Source organism: Oryza sativa, chromosome 3 (genome assembly GCF_034140825.1).
Source record: "Oryza sativa Japonica Group chromosome 3, ASM3414082v1".
Lineage (NCBI taxonomy): Eukaryota > Viridiplantae > Streptophyta > Magnoliopsida > Poales > Poaceae > Oryza > Oryza sativa.
Window position 1 is genome coordinate 17,831,064 of NC_089037.1, and position 18,105 is coordinate 17,849,168.

The following is an 18,105-nucleotide window of genomic DNA, read 5'->3' on the forward strand; positions in this document are numbered from 1 at the left end:
AACGACGCGAGATCAATTGGAATTGAATCACATGCCTGTTACTTTTCCTTATAGCGCAGGAGCGATATCCGCCCGTTGCCGCAGTAACGACGCGAGATCAATTGGAATTGAATCACATGCCCGTTACGGAGGGAATCTCTTGGAATTGAATCGCCTGCCCGTTACAGAGGCAATCTTGGGATTGGTCCGTTGCAAAAGGATAGAGATAGGTGCATCGCAACGCACGCCTCGGCCCGACGCGCGCGCGCGTGTGGCTTTCCGATCCCCACCTCAACCGATCAACAGGGAGCCTCCAATAACTCCCTATTTAAGTTGAGATACTCCTCGTTTAATTCCCAAGGTGGTATTATTATCCTTAACATTTATTATGGGCCTTTGAGATTTAATAGAATAAATCGGGCCTAGCCCATTTATTATAACAGCGCCTACATGTTCGAGGAGTGTGGGCAGCCCACCGACAACGACGATGATGCCTCCCCATGCCCGGCAACCTTCCTCGCCATCTCCTCTGACATCTTCCACCCCGTCATCTCCGTCTCAGGCGTAGACATCGTGCTGCGGATGTGGAAAGCTACTTCCTCACCAGCATCCGGGATTCCATTGCTGACATGACAGGGATGACGCCCAACCTATTGATGCCGTCGAGAGGAGTTGGGGTAGAGAGATTGGGGATTTGCGGTGGAGAAGGAAGAATATAGAGGTGGAGGATGATATGTGGGCCCACTTCATTTTTAATTTTTTGATGACTAGGATGCCATGTGAGCGCCACGTCAGCGAATATCATTATCAATACTGTTATAGGAGTCAAAGTACATCAGATTTAATATTTCAAGAATCATGATATCCGTTATTGCGGTTAAGGGATAAGAATTAGATTAGGCCTATATTTGACAGTCAAGTGGCGCTGTGGACGCCTTCATGTGCTGTGCAGGTTTTTTTTAATGTTACATTCATTAACATCAATATGAATATGGAAAATGATAGAATGACTTACATTGTAAAACGGAGGGAGTATAATACATGTGGGCGCTTTGGCAAGAGGCGAGTGGATACAGTCACAGAAATGTTAATTCTTTCGATTTGTTGATAGATGGCAAAATTTATGTGTTTCTATTCACTTATCCACAGGCGGGGATAAGTTTCTACGGTCCCAAACACCGCCAGACAATTAAAGAACATCTGAATGGCTATGACTACAATTAAAGAACATCTGAATGGCTGACTGATAGGCAGCTAATCGCTAATCAGCTCAACGATCTACCACAAACAGCCATTACTCTCAATCGAAAAACTATTTTAGATACACCCCCGTGTAATTTCTTAACATCTGCCAAATAGCAAGAGAAACAGAGTTCCGTGTCAAACCCAACCAACCTGCATAGCATATATCAGGATTTTCGTTACATGAGAATAATACACCAGTGTACATGGCAGGACCAGTACTGACTAAAAGGTCCTGGAGTATTTCTTGATCTCATATAAGATAGAGGATATGGAAACCAGGTCCTTGTTGAGAGCAGAGCCACCATTGATCTTCTTGACACACTCGGTGATCCTTGTATAGTACAGCAGCAGCTGCGTGAGTGCCGCTTTCAGGATCTCCATTCCGCAGAGGAAGTTGCTAAAAGATGTAATGACATCCTTGTGCATAAGCTCAATTGCAGCTTTCCACCGACCGGCAAAATCCTTGACTAATGGCTCGACATCACTAACACTGGCCTTGTCCGAGCTTGATGCTGTGTCTTCAGCTGGTAAAACACACACATAAAGATGAGATGCCGTTGCAAAAAAAGGAACCAGCTTGATGTTGTAACAGGGATCAACTTACACGGGCGAGATTTCACAAATTTGATCAAATCACTGAAATGCTCCAGTAGAAGTTCCTCCTGCATAAATATTTGTTCATTATATCAGCTTACCCCTAGAAAATTTTAACTATCCACACAGCTCCCTCTTTACAAATATTGTCAATAAAGTTCAAACGAAAGGAGAAAAAATGGACATCTGTTGCCAGTATTAAAAATCAATGGGACTAGCCTCTGATTGGCTTCGTAATCCTAAGAAAAGAAATACTAAACTGACAGTAGGCCTCCCACTATTTTCTCTGGACATGTAAAAATTCTAGAATCAAATGGAAAATACAGAGGTCGTACTAAAATAAATAGACTAGGACAAACGGCAAGTGGTCACACAACACATCACGGTTTGGTGCCCTGGCAAGTTAGGATGCAACCAAATAGCCCCTAAACAGATGCAAACAGGTACCCCCTAACACAGTAAAACCAATGAAATGTGCCCACGCAGAAATTATATTCCATTATTTCTATCTCAGAGGGCACATTGCATACCACATATACTGAAATATTGCTCTTAAGAACCTCCTCAAAGTGAACTTGTGCTTTTCCACCCTCAGTGCCAGCTTCCTGTATGACAGCTCAGAACAAATTTAATAAGATGATACTAGTAGATTGCACCACAGTACAACTTAATGAAGCTTGAACTTTCACCGCCTACCTTCAGTATGGAAATCGTTAAATCATAGTTGTTTATCAGGAAAACAGTTTGCAACTTTTGTTTAGGGAACATCTTAGCCAACTTAACAAGCAATTCCTCAACAGCCATCCGCAACCGCTCGAGATTAAGATCAAGCTGCAGATATAAATAACATTATACAATTCCCATAAGCCATATAAAGGGGTTGCTTATCGCATGGAATGGGAATCAATAATTCTTTTCAGAAATCGGGTTGAGTTGAATTTGATAAACTAACCTGACCATCTCCATATTCAACATTGAGATGCACGAGGGATGCTGTAAATTCAGCATATCTCCTCATGACATAGTGAGGATGAACATCATCCTCCCAAAGAGTCTTAACATTTGCATTTCGTAAGCTGTTCAAATGCAAATCAAACACCATCTTGAAGCGAGGCCAGAGTGATAAGTTAACCTGTGCAAGTGTGCAATGTGCACAAATGGACTTGATGAATTTGAAACAAAAGAAAGATTCATGGCGAAGCATTGGCTATCCAACATAGTGACCCTTAAAAAAGTCGATACAAGTATAAAATTTCAACAAAAATGCGACAAAGCACACACCTTGTCTAAGTAAGAGTCCAAACATGGGATTCGCCGCTTAAACATGATTAGCTGCATAAAACATCAATTCCACTTAGATTTCTCACATATAACAATATAAAGGGTTCTACCTAAAATGGAGAGAGAGAGAGAGAGATGTGGCCTCCTTCAAAGCAAGGACAGTCAACAAGGGCATGAATGGTGATATTTCTAAGCTGCTTCAATAGGTAACTCAAAGCGTACCTGATGCTGATGAATTATTCGGATCATAAGCATTATGCCGATTGCGTCATAACAGTTCAGGAGCACAGCATTGAAATGTTCATCAACAACTTGGATAGGTCCTAAGGGAAAAGTAACAGACATCACTTGTTTGATGTTTATGTTAAACATTTAAAACACATATTCATTGTCTATTTTCAGGTAGATGACAGTGGTAATAGTATAAAATGGCTTGACTTGATATATTCAATTAATCAGTTTGGATTATCTATGACATGGAGCATTTATATGTCAGACATGATAAAATAAATGGATTATTTCCTAAAGTTAAATAAAATGAACAGATAGTATATTACTTTGGTTACTAGTGTAATGCAAAGCATATTCTCATTTTCTATCAACTCCTGAAATCTCATCCTGCACATTTTCTAAATGACTGAGAAGAGTTATGCTCACTTGCTCAGCCAGAAATGTTCATAACAAAGACTGGACTTTTAATTTTCAGCAAAATTTAAATCAGGGTAACCACAAAACATCTGAATTAAGATTGGCCTTGACAAACTAAATGTATGGTAGTTATTCAAGCCACTGTGGCAGAACAATATTGATCAAAGTATGTCTCAATAGTATGACCAGCAAAAACAGGCATATAAATGTATGGTAGTCTTTGCACGCATTGTGCTTCCTACGGGTAAAGGACGATGTAAAAGCGGTTTGGGGGAGTATCTACGCATCTTTGAACTTCAGGTTCTAAAATGCCAACTCCATCTGGGTTGATTCATAATTTTAGGTGGATCAGATCCAAACAGGATGTAATAGCCACATGGACCACTATTTACAAATAATAACTGCCTTGCGGTTTGAGCCATCATTTATGAGTGTCCCGTCACATCCCTTTAAATCTGATCCATCCAAACCTCATCAAATGGTAAATATGAATGTTCATTCACATGCTAGAACTGAGCGATGGATTTACACTAGATGCTTCTCCATTTAGATTACTACATCCACATAAGATAGACATTCAAAAATAGGACAAAACAAACCTGCAAATATGTCATTAAACAGTGATTCTTCACCAAAGAAATCATCAGAGAAAAGGTACCTGCAGTTAGTGGATATCTATCAGGTTGCCACTCATTCAAAAGCCATTACGAATAAAAATACAAGGGAAATCAGGCTTACTCTGAAGTAGCTGTATCAATCAAAAGTTTTTGCAAGCTTCTGAAAAGAACTTCATATGGATATTTTTGAGACTTGGCTTCAGCTATGTGAGGTATCAAGGCAGGCTGATCAATTTCCTGACATTCCAACAAAAGCCCACATGACAGACAGAAATGATGCTACTGTGCTGCTTCAACAATAATATGGTACTCAAAGTTCAAAATGGCAAGATCAAAATCTAAATAAAGTTAGGTGATGATTCTGTCCAAAACTGCAACGAACATATATAGGCATGAAACAGTCAATAGCTTCTGTGAGAAGAATTCAAAGCATGTTAAAATAATTCTTTTTGGTACAACAAGCAACAAGATTTTCTTGTCTGATCAACTATGGCAAGAACATTGCATTCATAGAATTTGACTGGATCTATTACAGTAGAGAAATGTATCCACAAATTTGATTATGGTGCTAACTGGATCCTCAATCCTTAAATTTGTGTTGGCATGTCATTTGTGTCCCTAAACTTGGGGGTTGCATGGCACAATCATGTTACTGAACTTGTATAATCACCATAAATGGTGTGGGCAAGTCCATATGTCTTGTTACAATGTTAGAGACAACTCAAAATGTGAACAAGACAGGACTAAGTGTCTGGCAACTAGCCACATTTACTCTAGGATTATATTTATGGTCATGTGCCAATTATGCACTATAAGATGATTTACAATGATAGGTGTCTCGTGGCATGTTTGACCGCTAACTAAATAGCTTGTTATGTTAGTCCATTAGTTCTTGTTGGAACCTTATAGCATCACATGACCCAGTTTAGCTCCCAGCCTCCGTGTCATGCTTAACAAGTAGAATGCAGTTGAAGACAACCATAAGTATAGGATCGACTGATTACAGCTAACAGTGAATTACTTGACAAACTACATTATCAAAAAAAAAAAAATCTAAATGTCAGTTGGAGTGTCAGGAATAAAAATACCTTTAATATGTTTATCCTTTCACCCAAAGCAAAGACAGAAGAACGGGTCTTCAGAGATTCTTTTCCCATGGAGAAAAGGAATCCTGTACTTCTAGTTTCAACTCCAAGTAAGTCGGTAGAGGTTGCTATGTCCAGTTGTAGTTTCTCTAATGCTTGAATATACGCACGGAAATGTGCACTCAGCACCTGCAAATTGGTAATATGGTAAAAATGTCAAGAAAGCATTTGCTCCAAAATATCTAAGAAGACACACAATGCAAGTGCTCTTGTTATTGTTATCGACTAGTACACTGCATTGCACAAGTCAAAAGTCATCGCACACAGACTAGTAGTGTTCCCTAACCTATGCAGAAAGTTTCAAAAGTATGTACATATGGAATTATTTTTTTATGAGTAAGGTTGATACCACAACAAGCACAGCAGTACATACAGAGAATTGCAAAAAGAACAGAATGAAGAAAAACGGACAGGGATGCAACTGTAACAATCCATCGCCCAAAAGTCACCAATGACCAAACCCCACCTTGGGGAAGCAGCACAAGCGTGAAACAGCTAGCTTGGGCCTTTGAACTCTTTGCCTAGGATTAACACATAGTTGCTAAATTTGGACCCTCAAGCATGCCTGCTACTACTCTACACTTTGTACAGCAGTGCAGTAGTAAACCTTACCCTGGCAATGATTGGGACACAAAGCTGGACCAGGATCCAGGTCATACATTGATAATCTAATACCTATTCACACCATAGCTATGAGATTTATTATAACATTCACCTTGTTCATGGTATCAATATAAGCTGCACGAACTTCCGCATATATCTCCTTAGCATGTTCCTTAAGAAAAACTATCGTGTACCTGCAATGGGGAGCACAAACGAAAATCAAGAAATTGCACACCAGAGAGAGGGAGAGAGAGAGAAGATTTAATCGCATGGCCATGTAGAGGAACTTAGGCTCAGATTGCAGTTCTGCATTGTGCTGCGTTATGCATATTGTAAAGCTATCAAACGAAAAATTAAAATCAAGTATACTTGTTTTATAATCAAACTAAGGTTAGACAAAATATATTATCCAACTATCACGTCTCTCCAAGTTGTTCCATATTTTTAGAACACAATAATACCGTTGTTTGAAACATAATATTATTATATATTAAATGGAAAGCAATTTGCCAGACACCAAAATGCCTAAAGCAGTTGCACCAAATAAAAGGATAACAATCCGCTGCAATGCCATACGGAGACTTGTAGGCACAAGGTGCATTTGATGCACTTGGTCCACAAATCACATTTAGTGCAAGGTACAAAAATTATACGAGTGTCAGAAACATGAGGCACCTACAACAAGAACATAAAAAAGAATCCTGCTAACCCCATCTCATCCCTCTCGGTCTCCCTTTAGATTCATGACCCACAAGTTTGTCTTTGACTTCAGACTGAATCTGAGAGCATGGAAAATGGCATTGACCCATGATCCCAATGACTATCCATAGAACATTGCTCATGCAAGAACTAAATGTGGATAAAACAGGATCAGAGAAGACCATTTTGCATACTTGTATTTAAGAAGAACACTCTGCTGTAGAATCTGAATATTTGTTTTCGGTTTTCTCAAGGCATAGAACTTTTGGATGACAAATTCAAAAATCTGCAAGAACAATTATGAACGCATCAGTCATCAGCCATAAAACTCTTTAGTAGCTTTCTGCAATTGGATTGGCTAGATATAAAAATTCAATCAGCAAGATGCCATGAATCCAGGGACATTTTATTAAAGTTCAAGTTCATACTCATGAATAAACGAGACATTTTTTTTCCAATCTTGCCTTCCCAAACATATCTAAAGCCTGATAAAGTTTCAGAGAAATCCAGAGGGACATTGATGTGACTTCTTACTTCAAATGACCAAATCTACAATGGCTTGTATTTGCTCTGGAGTACGCTATCAAGTATGAACTGAGCAATAAACAGAGGTAGCAGAAATTAGGGCAACTCCTAATTTTAAATGAACCATTATGGCTAGTACATTTGATGGTAAAGTGACACACTGGTTGCCATCAAATGTACCAGATAAATTATTAGCCAACATAGCTGCATCTTTCTTAGTAACACCAAACTGGTTGCCATCAAATGTACCAGATAAATTATTAGCATATCATTCTAGTTAATGGTGGACATACCAGGCACTTTCAATTGACTCATTTCTATGATATTACTGAGCCAATTATCTCTATTGAACTGAGATGACATAGCATGTATGAACTAACCAACCTTGCAAACTCAGAAAGCACAAAGGCATGACACATAATCCCCTCAACCCACATAAAACAGATGCTGAAAGCCATAGATTGTTTCCTATAATTATTTTGACAAAAATAAGCATGTACGAAAGATGAAACGCACATACACCTTCAGCATGATATAAATCCTAGACCTGCTCACACTCATAAGAAACTAGAAGTAATAAACTAGTGATTGTTCTTCAAACCTTTGAGACTGCTTTCTGCCTAAGTCTCTCAACCTCAGGTTGAACATCCTTTAGAGCCTTGGACGATTTAACCATTGCATCAACTTCAATGAACTTGATTTTTCTGCTTAGAGTCTCAAGTGTTTTCATGTATTCGTCATTAACCTGCAGTGTTGATGCATAGGTCATTTTCAGTTCTCAAACAAATTAATCAGAATTAACTGCAAAAGAAGCAAGTTGACTAGGATAACAAAGTAGATCCTTGGGACGGATGACACATCAAACTAACAATTGAAATCTTCTGTTGGAAAAAAATATATCAATCAAAGACAAAGAAAAAAAACAGCTGCACCAAAAAATAATTAAAAAAAGGACAAATCACCTACGAAAGGATATAAAGCAGTTAAACTGAACATTCTCACGGCTGAGCCAGAAGAGAAGAAACCATTGGCATAATGGCATGTTTGGATCTCTTGCCAAGGACTCTGTAATAGTAATACCATAGCGTCTAAAATCCCCTTTTCACTAGCTTTGTGTGTGTGCCTCTGTGATTATGTGTGTGTCGGGGGAAGGGAGCAGACCCACTTATCCATAGCACCCTCTAACACTCTCTTCTTTGCCGCATGTAGGATTAATTCCACCAAATGACTATATTTGGGCCACCACTTAAGGCCAGGGTATTACACCTTGACTAGTCAGAATTGGCTATCTTTCATTGACAAGGATCTCCTCGTCCACAATTACTAGTAAATACAATGTTATGCAAGAAAAAATGAGGCATCCTCACTATCAGGTAGAAGCAAGGCTACGCAAGGGTGGGCAAGAGAACCAAACATGCGCTGCATAACTACACATGGTATTGGTACCATATCAGAAAGTTGCAAGGTTAGCTGCAAACGAACATGAAAGGAATATAGTGATCACCTCTCCATCGACAATTATGTCAATCATTCTTGGAGGCACTATTATATCCTCAACAAATTTTGACAATTTAGACTCTGCAGCCTGCAGTATTTCCAAATGAGTGAGAACCAACATTAGGATCATCAAAGATAATTAAGCATGGAACGAAAGAAATATATAACATGCAAAAAGCTATAAAAACTGTGAAACAATTCCAAGATAAGCTACTTTTGATGATTCAGATGACAGTGACTGCCCTTATAATGTTGCAAAAAGGGCTCATTTTATAATTTCTATGCCATGTCTTGTACTTGAGTCTTGTCTCATTATTTGATAAACAAAAATCTAAATAACAAATCGGTTTGTCCAATTAGTTATAACACATTTCCTTAAAAAAGATACAACACATGGCTGTTCCTTCGGTAACAATTTATGATGCATGATTATTTGTCAGAAGTGTAAGATAGAACCTTAATCGCATATGCAATATTTTCTGAAACATTATATCAAGCAATGGGGTGATCATTCATGTGTCGATATGTAAAGAACTATTGTAGTAACACAGAAACTATGTATGCTCTGGCATCTACTCTTGAGATATTGGAAGGTACAAATTTTAACAGTCATAAAATATCCAAGATGCAACCAATATATGCTAAACCACCAATCCCCTAGATATTTCAAATCAAGGACCTAGTATGCACTCAGATCAGAAAAGATTGAAATGGAGGAATAATTGGATATATGCGGATAAAATGTACAGTATGAAGTGAACCAAACCTTACGATTTTTCAACTTTAATCCCATGTCCATAGATTTCTCCTGAAGGACCTTTATCTCCGAACTTATAGAACCAATTTCTGTCTACCACAGAAGTCAAAAGAATTGCAGAATGACTTAGTGATCGTAAAAGAGTGAGTTACTTTTGTCTATAGGTGAAAGATTAGGTAGAGAAAACAGGAAAAAAAAAGTATAAAGACTTTTTTGGTTTGAGAGGGAACATTGGTCATCCAATTAAATGATAAGAAAGAGTAAATAATAAGCTAAAAATGTTTTGATTCAATTATGTCAATGAACTTCTCGCATGGATCACATAGTAAAAACTAGAAACATTGAGCATAGAATTGTGATACAGGTAAAGAAAGTTCTTCCAAGGAGGTTGCCTTCATGTTATTTAGTTGACAAAAGGACAGCTTAAAAATGCAGAGACATGATCCTGGTGAATTTTCAGGTAGCTCACAGTAGGCAGACTCCTCTTTGAGAAGAAGTTCAGAAACCACGTGAATTGCTAATTGATACAAAGTAATACTAAAGTTTGCACATTCCAAACATGATGATAATATGTTCAGTATAACTACTCATTCAGCTAGCCAGCACACAAGAGAATGCCACAGATAGTTTTGTCAGAACATATGAGAATATGCTTTTACCTGGAATCCAGTCAGAACAGTTTCCATTTGTGACAAAATGTTATCACAGTCACGAATCTGATCATGCAGCGATACCAAGTTTTCACTTTCTCCAATGTAATCCTACAAAGAGGGAACACTACATTTTATCCACTGCCAATTTCTATTTATGAAGCATCAGAAGCTGAAGATCATAAGTTTTTTTTTCCACAACATTTGTGCAATTATTTGATCAACGTAAACTTTCTCTGGTAAGAATAGGCAAGTCATTGGATGGATTCGTAGTCTTATAGCCATCTGGCAAAATAAGCTAAATAATCTTATTTCAAAATAAAATAAAACCATGCTGTAACTGTATTCCTACTCAACGTCAAATTCAAACTGCAGTTCATATTCATATGTATATAAAAAGAGCAGCTCTAGATCAAGCATATTAACTTGGATGATTGACGTGAATGACCATATCATATATAAATACCTGTATAGAATCCAGCTCAATTTGGCGAATGTTGTTCTCGACGCCTTTTGTGTAATCACGCAGTTTGATGCCGTTAGCCAGGATATTTGCCACTTCCTACATCCACACAGAAAAGTAAAATCAGCGATCCACACACAAGAAAGAAAAACAGACGGCTACACTGTTTCTTGCTCGTAATTGATAAGTGAGCTCGGAAAGACAACAATGCAGCACCCAGGGACCTGAGAAGCACGTAGCCCAAAGAGAGCTCAATCGCCAAGCTCGTTACTAGTCTACAAGTAACAAAAATAAATAAGCATCGGATCAACAGGCAGCACCTCGTCGTCCTTGCAGTCGTCGAGCTCCTGCCTCAACCCCTCCAGCGACTCGTCCTCATCACTGTCGAAAAAAAAAAACCAAACCAAATGTTATTCAAAACAGCGCGCAAAGGCTCACGTTCTCGGACGTTATCCACGGGACGAGATCGGGCGGCGCGGCATCCCGTCACCGTCCGTACCTGGCGACATCCTCGTCGAGGGCGAGGTCGCCGACCAACACCCCGAGGTCGAACCGCTCCCTCTGCCCGTCGTGCGCCTCGGCGGCGGCGGGGGCAGCGTCCATGTCGTCGTCGGCTGCGGCGGCGGAGGGGCTACCGATGGGTGGCGAGGATGCCGGGGATCGCCGGCGGCGGGGTGGCTCCGATCCAGATCTACCACCGGAGGCGGTGGTGTCGGGATCGGATCGGATCGGAGGACGGACGGGGGGGGAGGGAAGTGGGTCGGATCGGTCCCGGCAAAACGAAGATGGGGGAAGAAGAAGAAAGAGAGAGGTTGGGTTGCGAAGGGGGAACGGACGCGTATTGGGCTGGGCTTTCAAGTTAGGAATTTGTAGGCCTATTGCAGTCCAGGAAGGAAAAGGTTCACTCCAAGTCCCTCGTCTTGTCGTCTGAGTTGTAAAATCATCCTTAAACCCAACGCATCTGTAATCTTATAAATCCGGGTCAGTTACAAGACAGTATTGCTTCCGATTTTAGCTAACGTGACGAGCTGACTTCGATCATCCAGACTGAGTCAGAGACCGAGACCCACATAGCATACATACAAAATATTCTACATTAGACCAGTTCTTCCTCTACCACCTTTCCTCCATCTCTCTTCTCTCTCCTCAGCTCACGATTTTAGCGAGCAAGCTATGCCGATGATCATTACAGAGGCCTGACGAGGAAGCACATAATATGCTGCAGGAGGTACACAGCCTCGCTAAGCTATAACGGCGAGTCGGCGATTAAAAAAAAAAAGTGTTCCAGTGTACAATTAATTCGTTCTATATAGATTCATTTTTCAAGTGAAAAAGAGCCTTTTGTAACTCTTTATGTAACACCTTGACTACCATTAATACAATAGTTATAAGGTAGAGTCTCTCTACCTTTTTCAGTCAAAAAAAAAAGTGAAAAAGAGACATATCAGCGTTTTTACAACAGCAGCTATATTTGTTACAGCTCCTTGCGTACAACACTTTGATTGATGGATTGCACAAGGAAAAAAGATAAGGCATTGTTTAGATCAAAAAAAATTTAGCCAAAAACATCATATCAAATGTTTGGTCACATGTATGGGGCATTAAATGTGGAAAAAAACAATTGCACAGTTTGCATGTAAATTGCGAGACAAATCTTTTGAACCTAGTTGTGCCATGATTTGACAATGTGATGCTACAGTAAATATTTACTAATAACGGATTAATTAGGCTTAATAAATTCGTCTCACAGTTTACAGGCGGAATCTGTAATTTGTTTTGTTATTAGTCTACGTTTAATACTTTAAGTGTGCGTCTGTATACTTCAAAAACTTTACACCCAAAGAACTAAACGCATCCTAAAGCTGTGTTTGGATGCCCTTTTCCCAACCCCTCTCTCTCGTTTTCCACGTGCACACTTTTCAAACTGCTAAACAGTGTGTTTTTTGCAAAAAAAAAATGTTTCTATACGAAAATTGCTTAAAAATCAAATTAATCTATTTTTGAAAAAAAATAGCAAATATTTAATTAATCACGTGCTATTGTACCGTTATGTTTTCCGTGATCACTGTTCCGGATGGGAACTTATTCTAGCGAACTGAGCCTACTCCCTCCGTCCCAAAAAAAAAACAAACTCTGAGTTTCCGTGTCCAACGTTTGACCATCCGTCTTATTTAAAAAAATCAAAAAGACAAGTCACATATAAAGTATTAATCATGTTTTACCACCTAACAACAATGAAAATACTAATTATAAAAAAATTCATATAAGACGGATAATCAAATGTTGGATACGGAAACCCAGGTTTATCTTTTTTGGGACGGAGGGAGTAAGTATGTTCCAACTTCCAAGAGAATGTACTGTTCGTATACATGCCCCGTACGTAGCTATCTGTCGTATACATCCCCACACGCATCAGAGCAAGTTTAATAGTATAGTTCACTACTAACTCCAATTCATTTATTGCCAATCTAATAGTCAATTCATACAATAGTTGCTTACTATACTAATAATATATGGTCCCACCTGTCATACACATATTACGTCTTATAGTCCGTGTTGTAACTGGCTATAGATCTATAGCCCGCTACTTTTCTCTTTTATCTTTTATCTTATTAAAATATATTTGTAGTTGGTTAATAGTCTGTTACTATACCTGCTCTCACGAGACAATGCATATATATGTGCATGCATGTGCCAGCCTGCTTGTTGGTTTGTAGTGGCAGCCGTTTTGTTGGTTTGTAGCTAGCTCGGCATACGACCGGCTGCTAAGAGCAAAAGTTTAATAGTATAGTTAACTGCCAGCTTCAAATTATTTATAGCTAATTTAATAGCCAATTCATCTAATAGTTGTTTATTATATTATTAATATCTGATCTCACCTGTCATACACACATTACGTCTTGGAGTCCGTGTTACAACTGGCTACAAATGTGTAGTGTGCTACTCTTTCCTCTTTTCTTTTATCTCTTTAAAATATGTTTATAGCTGGCTTATAATCTGTTATTGTACCTGCTCTAAGTTCGATCGTGGATGATCGATCATTCGTCAAATGTTACCACGTCCAGTGACTTATCCATGGTTCACCTTACTATAAAAAATGATTTTTACGGACAACTCCTTTAATTTTGTTCAAACGGACCAAAGAAACCCGTATGTAAAAAGGTTGGGAATATCTGATCCCGTATGTAAAAAGCTTGGAATATCTGATAGAGGGCAAACTTGTGAAAATTGTTTTTTTAAGATAGACCTCTTAACAAGCCTACTTGCAAAAATCGACCTATTTACACAGACGGACTTGTTAAGAGACTTGTCTACGAAAATCGGTGGATAGCATGACCGGTCACAATACTTCCCCTATAATTTTTTAATCCTCCTAGATAAACCCTATCTCTCTCTCCATGTTCTTTGCTTTCCATCTATAGTCTCGCATCCCTCATCACCTCCCATTCCTCTCTCTCACCCCCTGCTCAGTGGGAGCGCAGCTGGCGATGGCACCACCAGTGACGAGGGGCCAGAGGCCTCGCATGTGCACGGAAGTGACAATGGCGCCACATTATTAGCATGGGAGCAGCGGCGGCGATTTCGTCGGGACACGCTGCAATTGGCTCTAGTGACGGCACCCTTGAGAGGACATGGTAGCGGTGGCGGCCTCAGGAGTGGTGGGGCACGGTGGCAGAACTCCGGCGGTGGCAAGCCACCACACAGCGACAGATCCACCACCACCGACCTTGGGAGTAGCGGGGCCTCAGCGGTGACGACGATGGTAGATCGAAGCTAGGGTTTCTATTTTTTTTGCTGCAAAAATCACTTTTTACACATGGGTACATGTATGTTTTTTACATACACCTAGTGTTAGGTGGGCCGTCCACCCGTTCGCAAAGATCATTTATGCAGTCGTCATGATAGGAGATGGAACCATGGAGGCATATATGCAAGTATTTGGCCAACATGTCCAATGTCCACCAGATTGGGACGTCAATCCTACCCGTGGTATGGGTATATTACCGTGCGCCTGATATTTACGTACGCTGGTTTAATATATTTTTAAAAAATTTGCTACATACTCCCTCCGTCCCCAAGGTTGGCTTTTTTTTTTTGAGGGAGAGAGTAATATTTAGAGTTTGTGGTTTTTGTTATTGAACACCTTAAAAGGCATGAAACGACTTGTCGGAGAACGAATCTCCTCTAGCAGGGAAGCAACGAACCTCCCAAAAAAAAACAAAAAAAAACTCCTCCTTTCATGATTCAACCAAAGGGCAATTTGAGATCGAGCCTACTTTGTGTGATGAACTCAAAACACAATCAAGTATACTTGTGTGATGAGCGGTGAGCCAGATATGTTCCTGCTCTGTCCGTGCTCGACTCAATTCATTGTCAACCCTAGCGATTTCCATTAATGCAATGACTATATGAAATGCAAAGATGTACTATATGACTACTAGTTGGATGCACAATAGTGCTACTATGGAACCCCTTTTCCCCTCTAAATAAGTAGCGCATCCCTAGGCAAAATGACTTTCCAATAATCACAGTTAGTAAGGGATGCATGCATATGCATGATATAGTGATGTCTGTTAATCGTGGCAAATTGGCAATGCAATTTGTTGTTGAAAAATACCAAGATGCCAATACTACGCCCACTTCCCGCGCGCTCTATATAAAGCCATGCGCTCCCATCGCTTCTTCCTCACAAACTTTCCCTCAATCAGTCAATCTGTATACAGCAACTCAGCGATCTTATATTTACCCAACACACCATGAGAGCGCTCGCTGTGGTGGCCATGGTGGCCACGGCCTTCCTCGCGGCGGCCGTGCATGCCGAGCAGTGCGGCAGCCAGGCCGGCGGCGCGGTGTGCCCCAACTGCCTCTGCTGCAGCCAGTTCGGCTGGTGCGGCTCCACCTCCGACTACTGCGGCGCCGGATGCCAGAGCCAGTGCTCCGCCGCCGGCTGCGGCGGCGGCGGCCCGACCCCGCCGTCCGGCAGCGGTGGCAGCGGCGTCGCGTCCATCGTGTCGCGCTCGCTCTTCGACCAGATGCTGCTCCACCGCAACGATGCGGCGTGCCCGGCCAGCAACTTCTACACCTACGACGCCTTCGTCGCCGCCGCCAGCGCCTTCCCGGGCTTCGCCGCCGCGGGCGGCGACGCCGACACCAACAAGCGCGAGGTCGCCGCGTTCCTTGCGCAGACGTCCCACGAGACCACCGGCGGGTGGGCGACGGCGCCCGACGGCCCCTACGCGTGGGGCTACTGCTTCAAGGAGGAGAACGGCGGCGCCGCCGGGCCGGACTACTGCCAGCAGAGCGCGCAGTGGCCGTGCGCCGCCGGCAAGAAGTACTACGGCCGGGGTCCCATCCAGCTCTCCTACAACTTCAACTACGGGCCGGCGGGGCAGGCCATCGGCGCCGACCTGCTCGGCGACCCGGACCTCGTGGCGTCCGACGCCACCGTCTCCTTCGACACGGCCTTCTGGTTCTGGATGACGCCGCAGTCGCCCAAGCCGTCGTGCCACGCGGTCGCCACCGGCCAGTGGACGCCCTCCGCCGACGACCAGGCGGCGGGCCGCGTGCCGGGCTACGGCGTCATCACCAACATCATCAACGGCGGGCTGGAGTGCGGCCATGGCGAGGACGATCGCGTCGCCGACCGGATCGGCTTCTACAAGCGCTACTGCGACATCCTCGGCGTCAGCTACGACGCCAACTTGGATTGCTACAGCCAGAGGCCCTTCGGCTCCTAAGCTTCGCCTACCTAGCTTCCACACAGTGATAAATAATCACTGATGGAGTATATGTTTACACCATATCGATGAATAAAACTTGATCCGATCGACGACGATGATCAGTAATGCACGACGAAGCGATTGGTAAAATATAATGTATTATATGGAAAGAATACAGTACCACTTGATTAATATTGTATGGAAAGAATACAGTATCATCGAGTGGACAAAAATCGGAGAGCGTGAAATCATAGCTACTACTAATTGATGTGCAGCATACCCATGAAAGATATTCCGATATACATCAAAATGGGATTAATTCAGCCCAATCGATGTACACGTCCACGTCTAACTATGGTAATCAAACCCATGAATAAGAACTTGTAGTCTCTTAAAATACTACAACGATAATTTAGTCCGTATATTTGTTTTGCATTAAAATATTATTATATTTTTTATTAACTTGATTAAACTTAAAATAGTTTGACTAGAAAGAAAATCAAAACGACTCATAATTAATATGAAACAGAACGAGTAGCAATTATTGACACTATCCAATGTCTTTCTTCCTTCGACTGGTTATGGGCAGTCTTCGGATTACTAGATCCTTCAGAAATATTTTCTTCATGTTTGGGAATTAGTTATATAACGGGATGATGAATGGGAAGTGGATTTTGATCCCTCGAGGGATTCCCTCATTGTTTGCATGTCACTCAAATAGTTATGAAAAAAATTTGACAAGATGTATTAACATGTGATATATCACTCTGCAAATATGCAAGTTCAAATTCAACTTATACATCTCGCAATGAAAAAAAACAAATTTAATTGTGAATATATGTTAACTACCTATGGTTTAATTTGTTTTTCGTTACGAGATGTAGAAGTTGAATTTGAACTTGCATGTTTATGGAGTGTTATATTACATGTTAATACATCTTTTTAATTTTTTCTAATTTTTTTATAATCATCTAAGTGACATGCAAATAACAATGGGATATTCCCTCGAGGATCAAAAATAGTTTCCCCGATGAATGTAAGGTTTGAGGATTTTTTTTTCGCGTGGCTGCTTTATGTTGGGTTAACTAATTGTGTTGTTTCTGCAATAGCAATGACACACTATACTTTTTTGTTTTGCACTACGTCTGTCAAAAAAAAACAATATAGTATTGGATATGTGGCGTTTCTTAGTACAACGAATCTGAACTATTATGTTGGTTTTTTTTTACGGAGGGAGTATGTTGTTTGGTTAAATAAAAATGATATTGCTTTTTAGAAAAGACGAAAAAAAACTGCATGTCTAACCCTATAAATGGCTGATTTTCATGTGTTATTTGGATGAGTACGTTTTTAGTCTTTGCTCAAAATGAGGCATGACAATCAGTCATTGTTACGTCAAGTCTCACTTGTTGGAGCAGACAACAATAGAGGTGTTCTTCAATGGTGATGGACAGAGACGTGGCAACCGGATTTGCGAAAGTTGTTTCTCTTTCATATCGAACTTTTGCCAAACTTGTTTGTGTGGTACGGTAGTTCTACTGTAATAGTGTTGATCGCTGTGTATACCATGGTCAGAATGTTTTGAAAGAAATACGAAGAAGGGTTTTTTTAATCATTATATATCCTGTAATTATCATGGAAAACATTTCGTTTTAATTTGGAACGGGGGGTGAAATAGCTGA

General features: G+C 40.8%; 2 protein-coding genes across 2 annotated transcripts; one reads left to right on the forward strand and one right to left on the reverse strand.

The window, feature by feature from the left end:
• Positions 1-1,352: 1,352 nt before the first annotated feature.
• LOC4333120 (vacuolar protein sorting-associated protein 52 A) lies at positions 1,353-11,470 on the reverse strand. The gene is made up of 19 exons (XM_015777081.3): positions 11,203-11,470; positions 11,024-11,084; positions 10,707-10,802; positions 10,250-10,351; positions 9,600-9,683; positions 8,841-8,921; positions 7,938-8,081; positions 7,006-7,097; positions 6,225-6,306; positions 5,453-5,638; positions 4,486-4,601; positions 4,347-4,405; positions 3,322-3,422; positions 3,100-3,150; positions 2,771-2,950; positions 2,515-2,649; positions 2,349-2,423; positions 1,829-1,886; positions 1,353-1,748 (listed from the first exon to the last, which is right to left on the reverse strand). The coding sequence occupies exons 1-19, from the start codon at positions 11,304-11,306 to the stop codon at positions 1,447-1,449; spliced, it is 2,109 nt and encodes a 702-aa protein (XP_015632567.1). The 5' UTR covers positions 11,307-11,470; the 3' UTR covers positions 1,353-1,446.
• A 3,924-nt stretch (positions 11,471-15,394) lies between these two features.
• On the forward strand, positions 15,395-16,652 carry LOC4333121 (chitinase 12). Its single transcript, NM_001417683.1, has one exon. It carries the CDS (start codon positions 15,461-15,463, stop codon positions 16,439-16,441), a length of 981 nt encoding a protein of 326 aa, NP_001404612.1. The 5' UTR covers positions 15,395-15,460; the 3' UTR covers positions 16,442-16,652.
• The last annotated feature ends 1,453 nt before the right edge of the window (positions 16,653-18,105 follow it).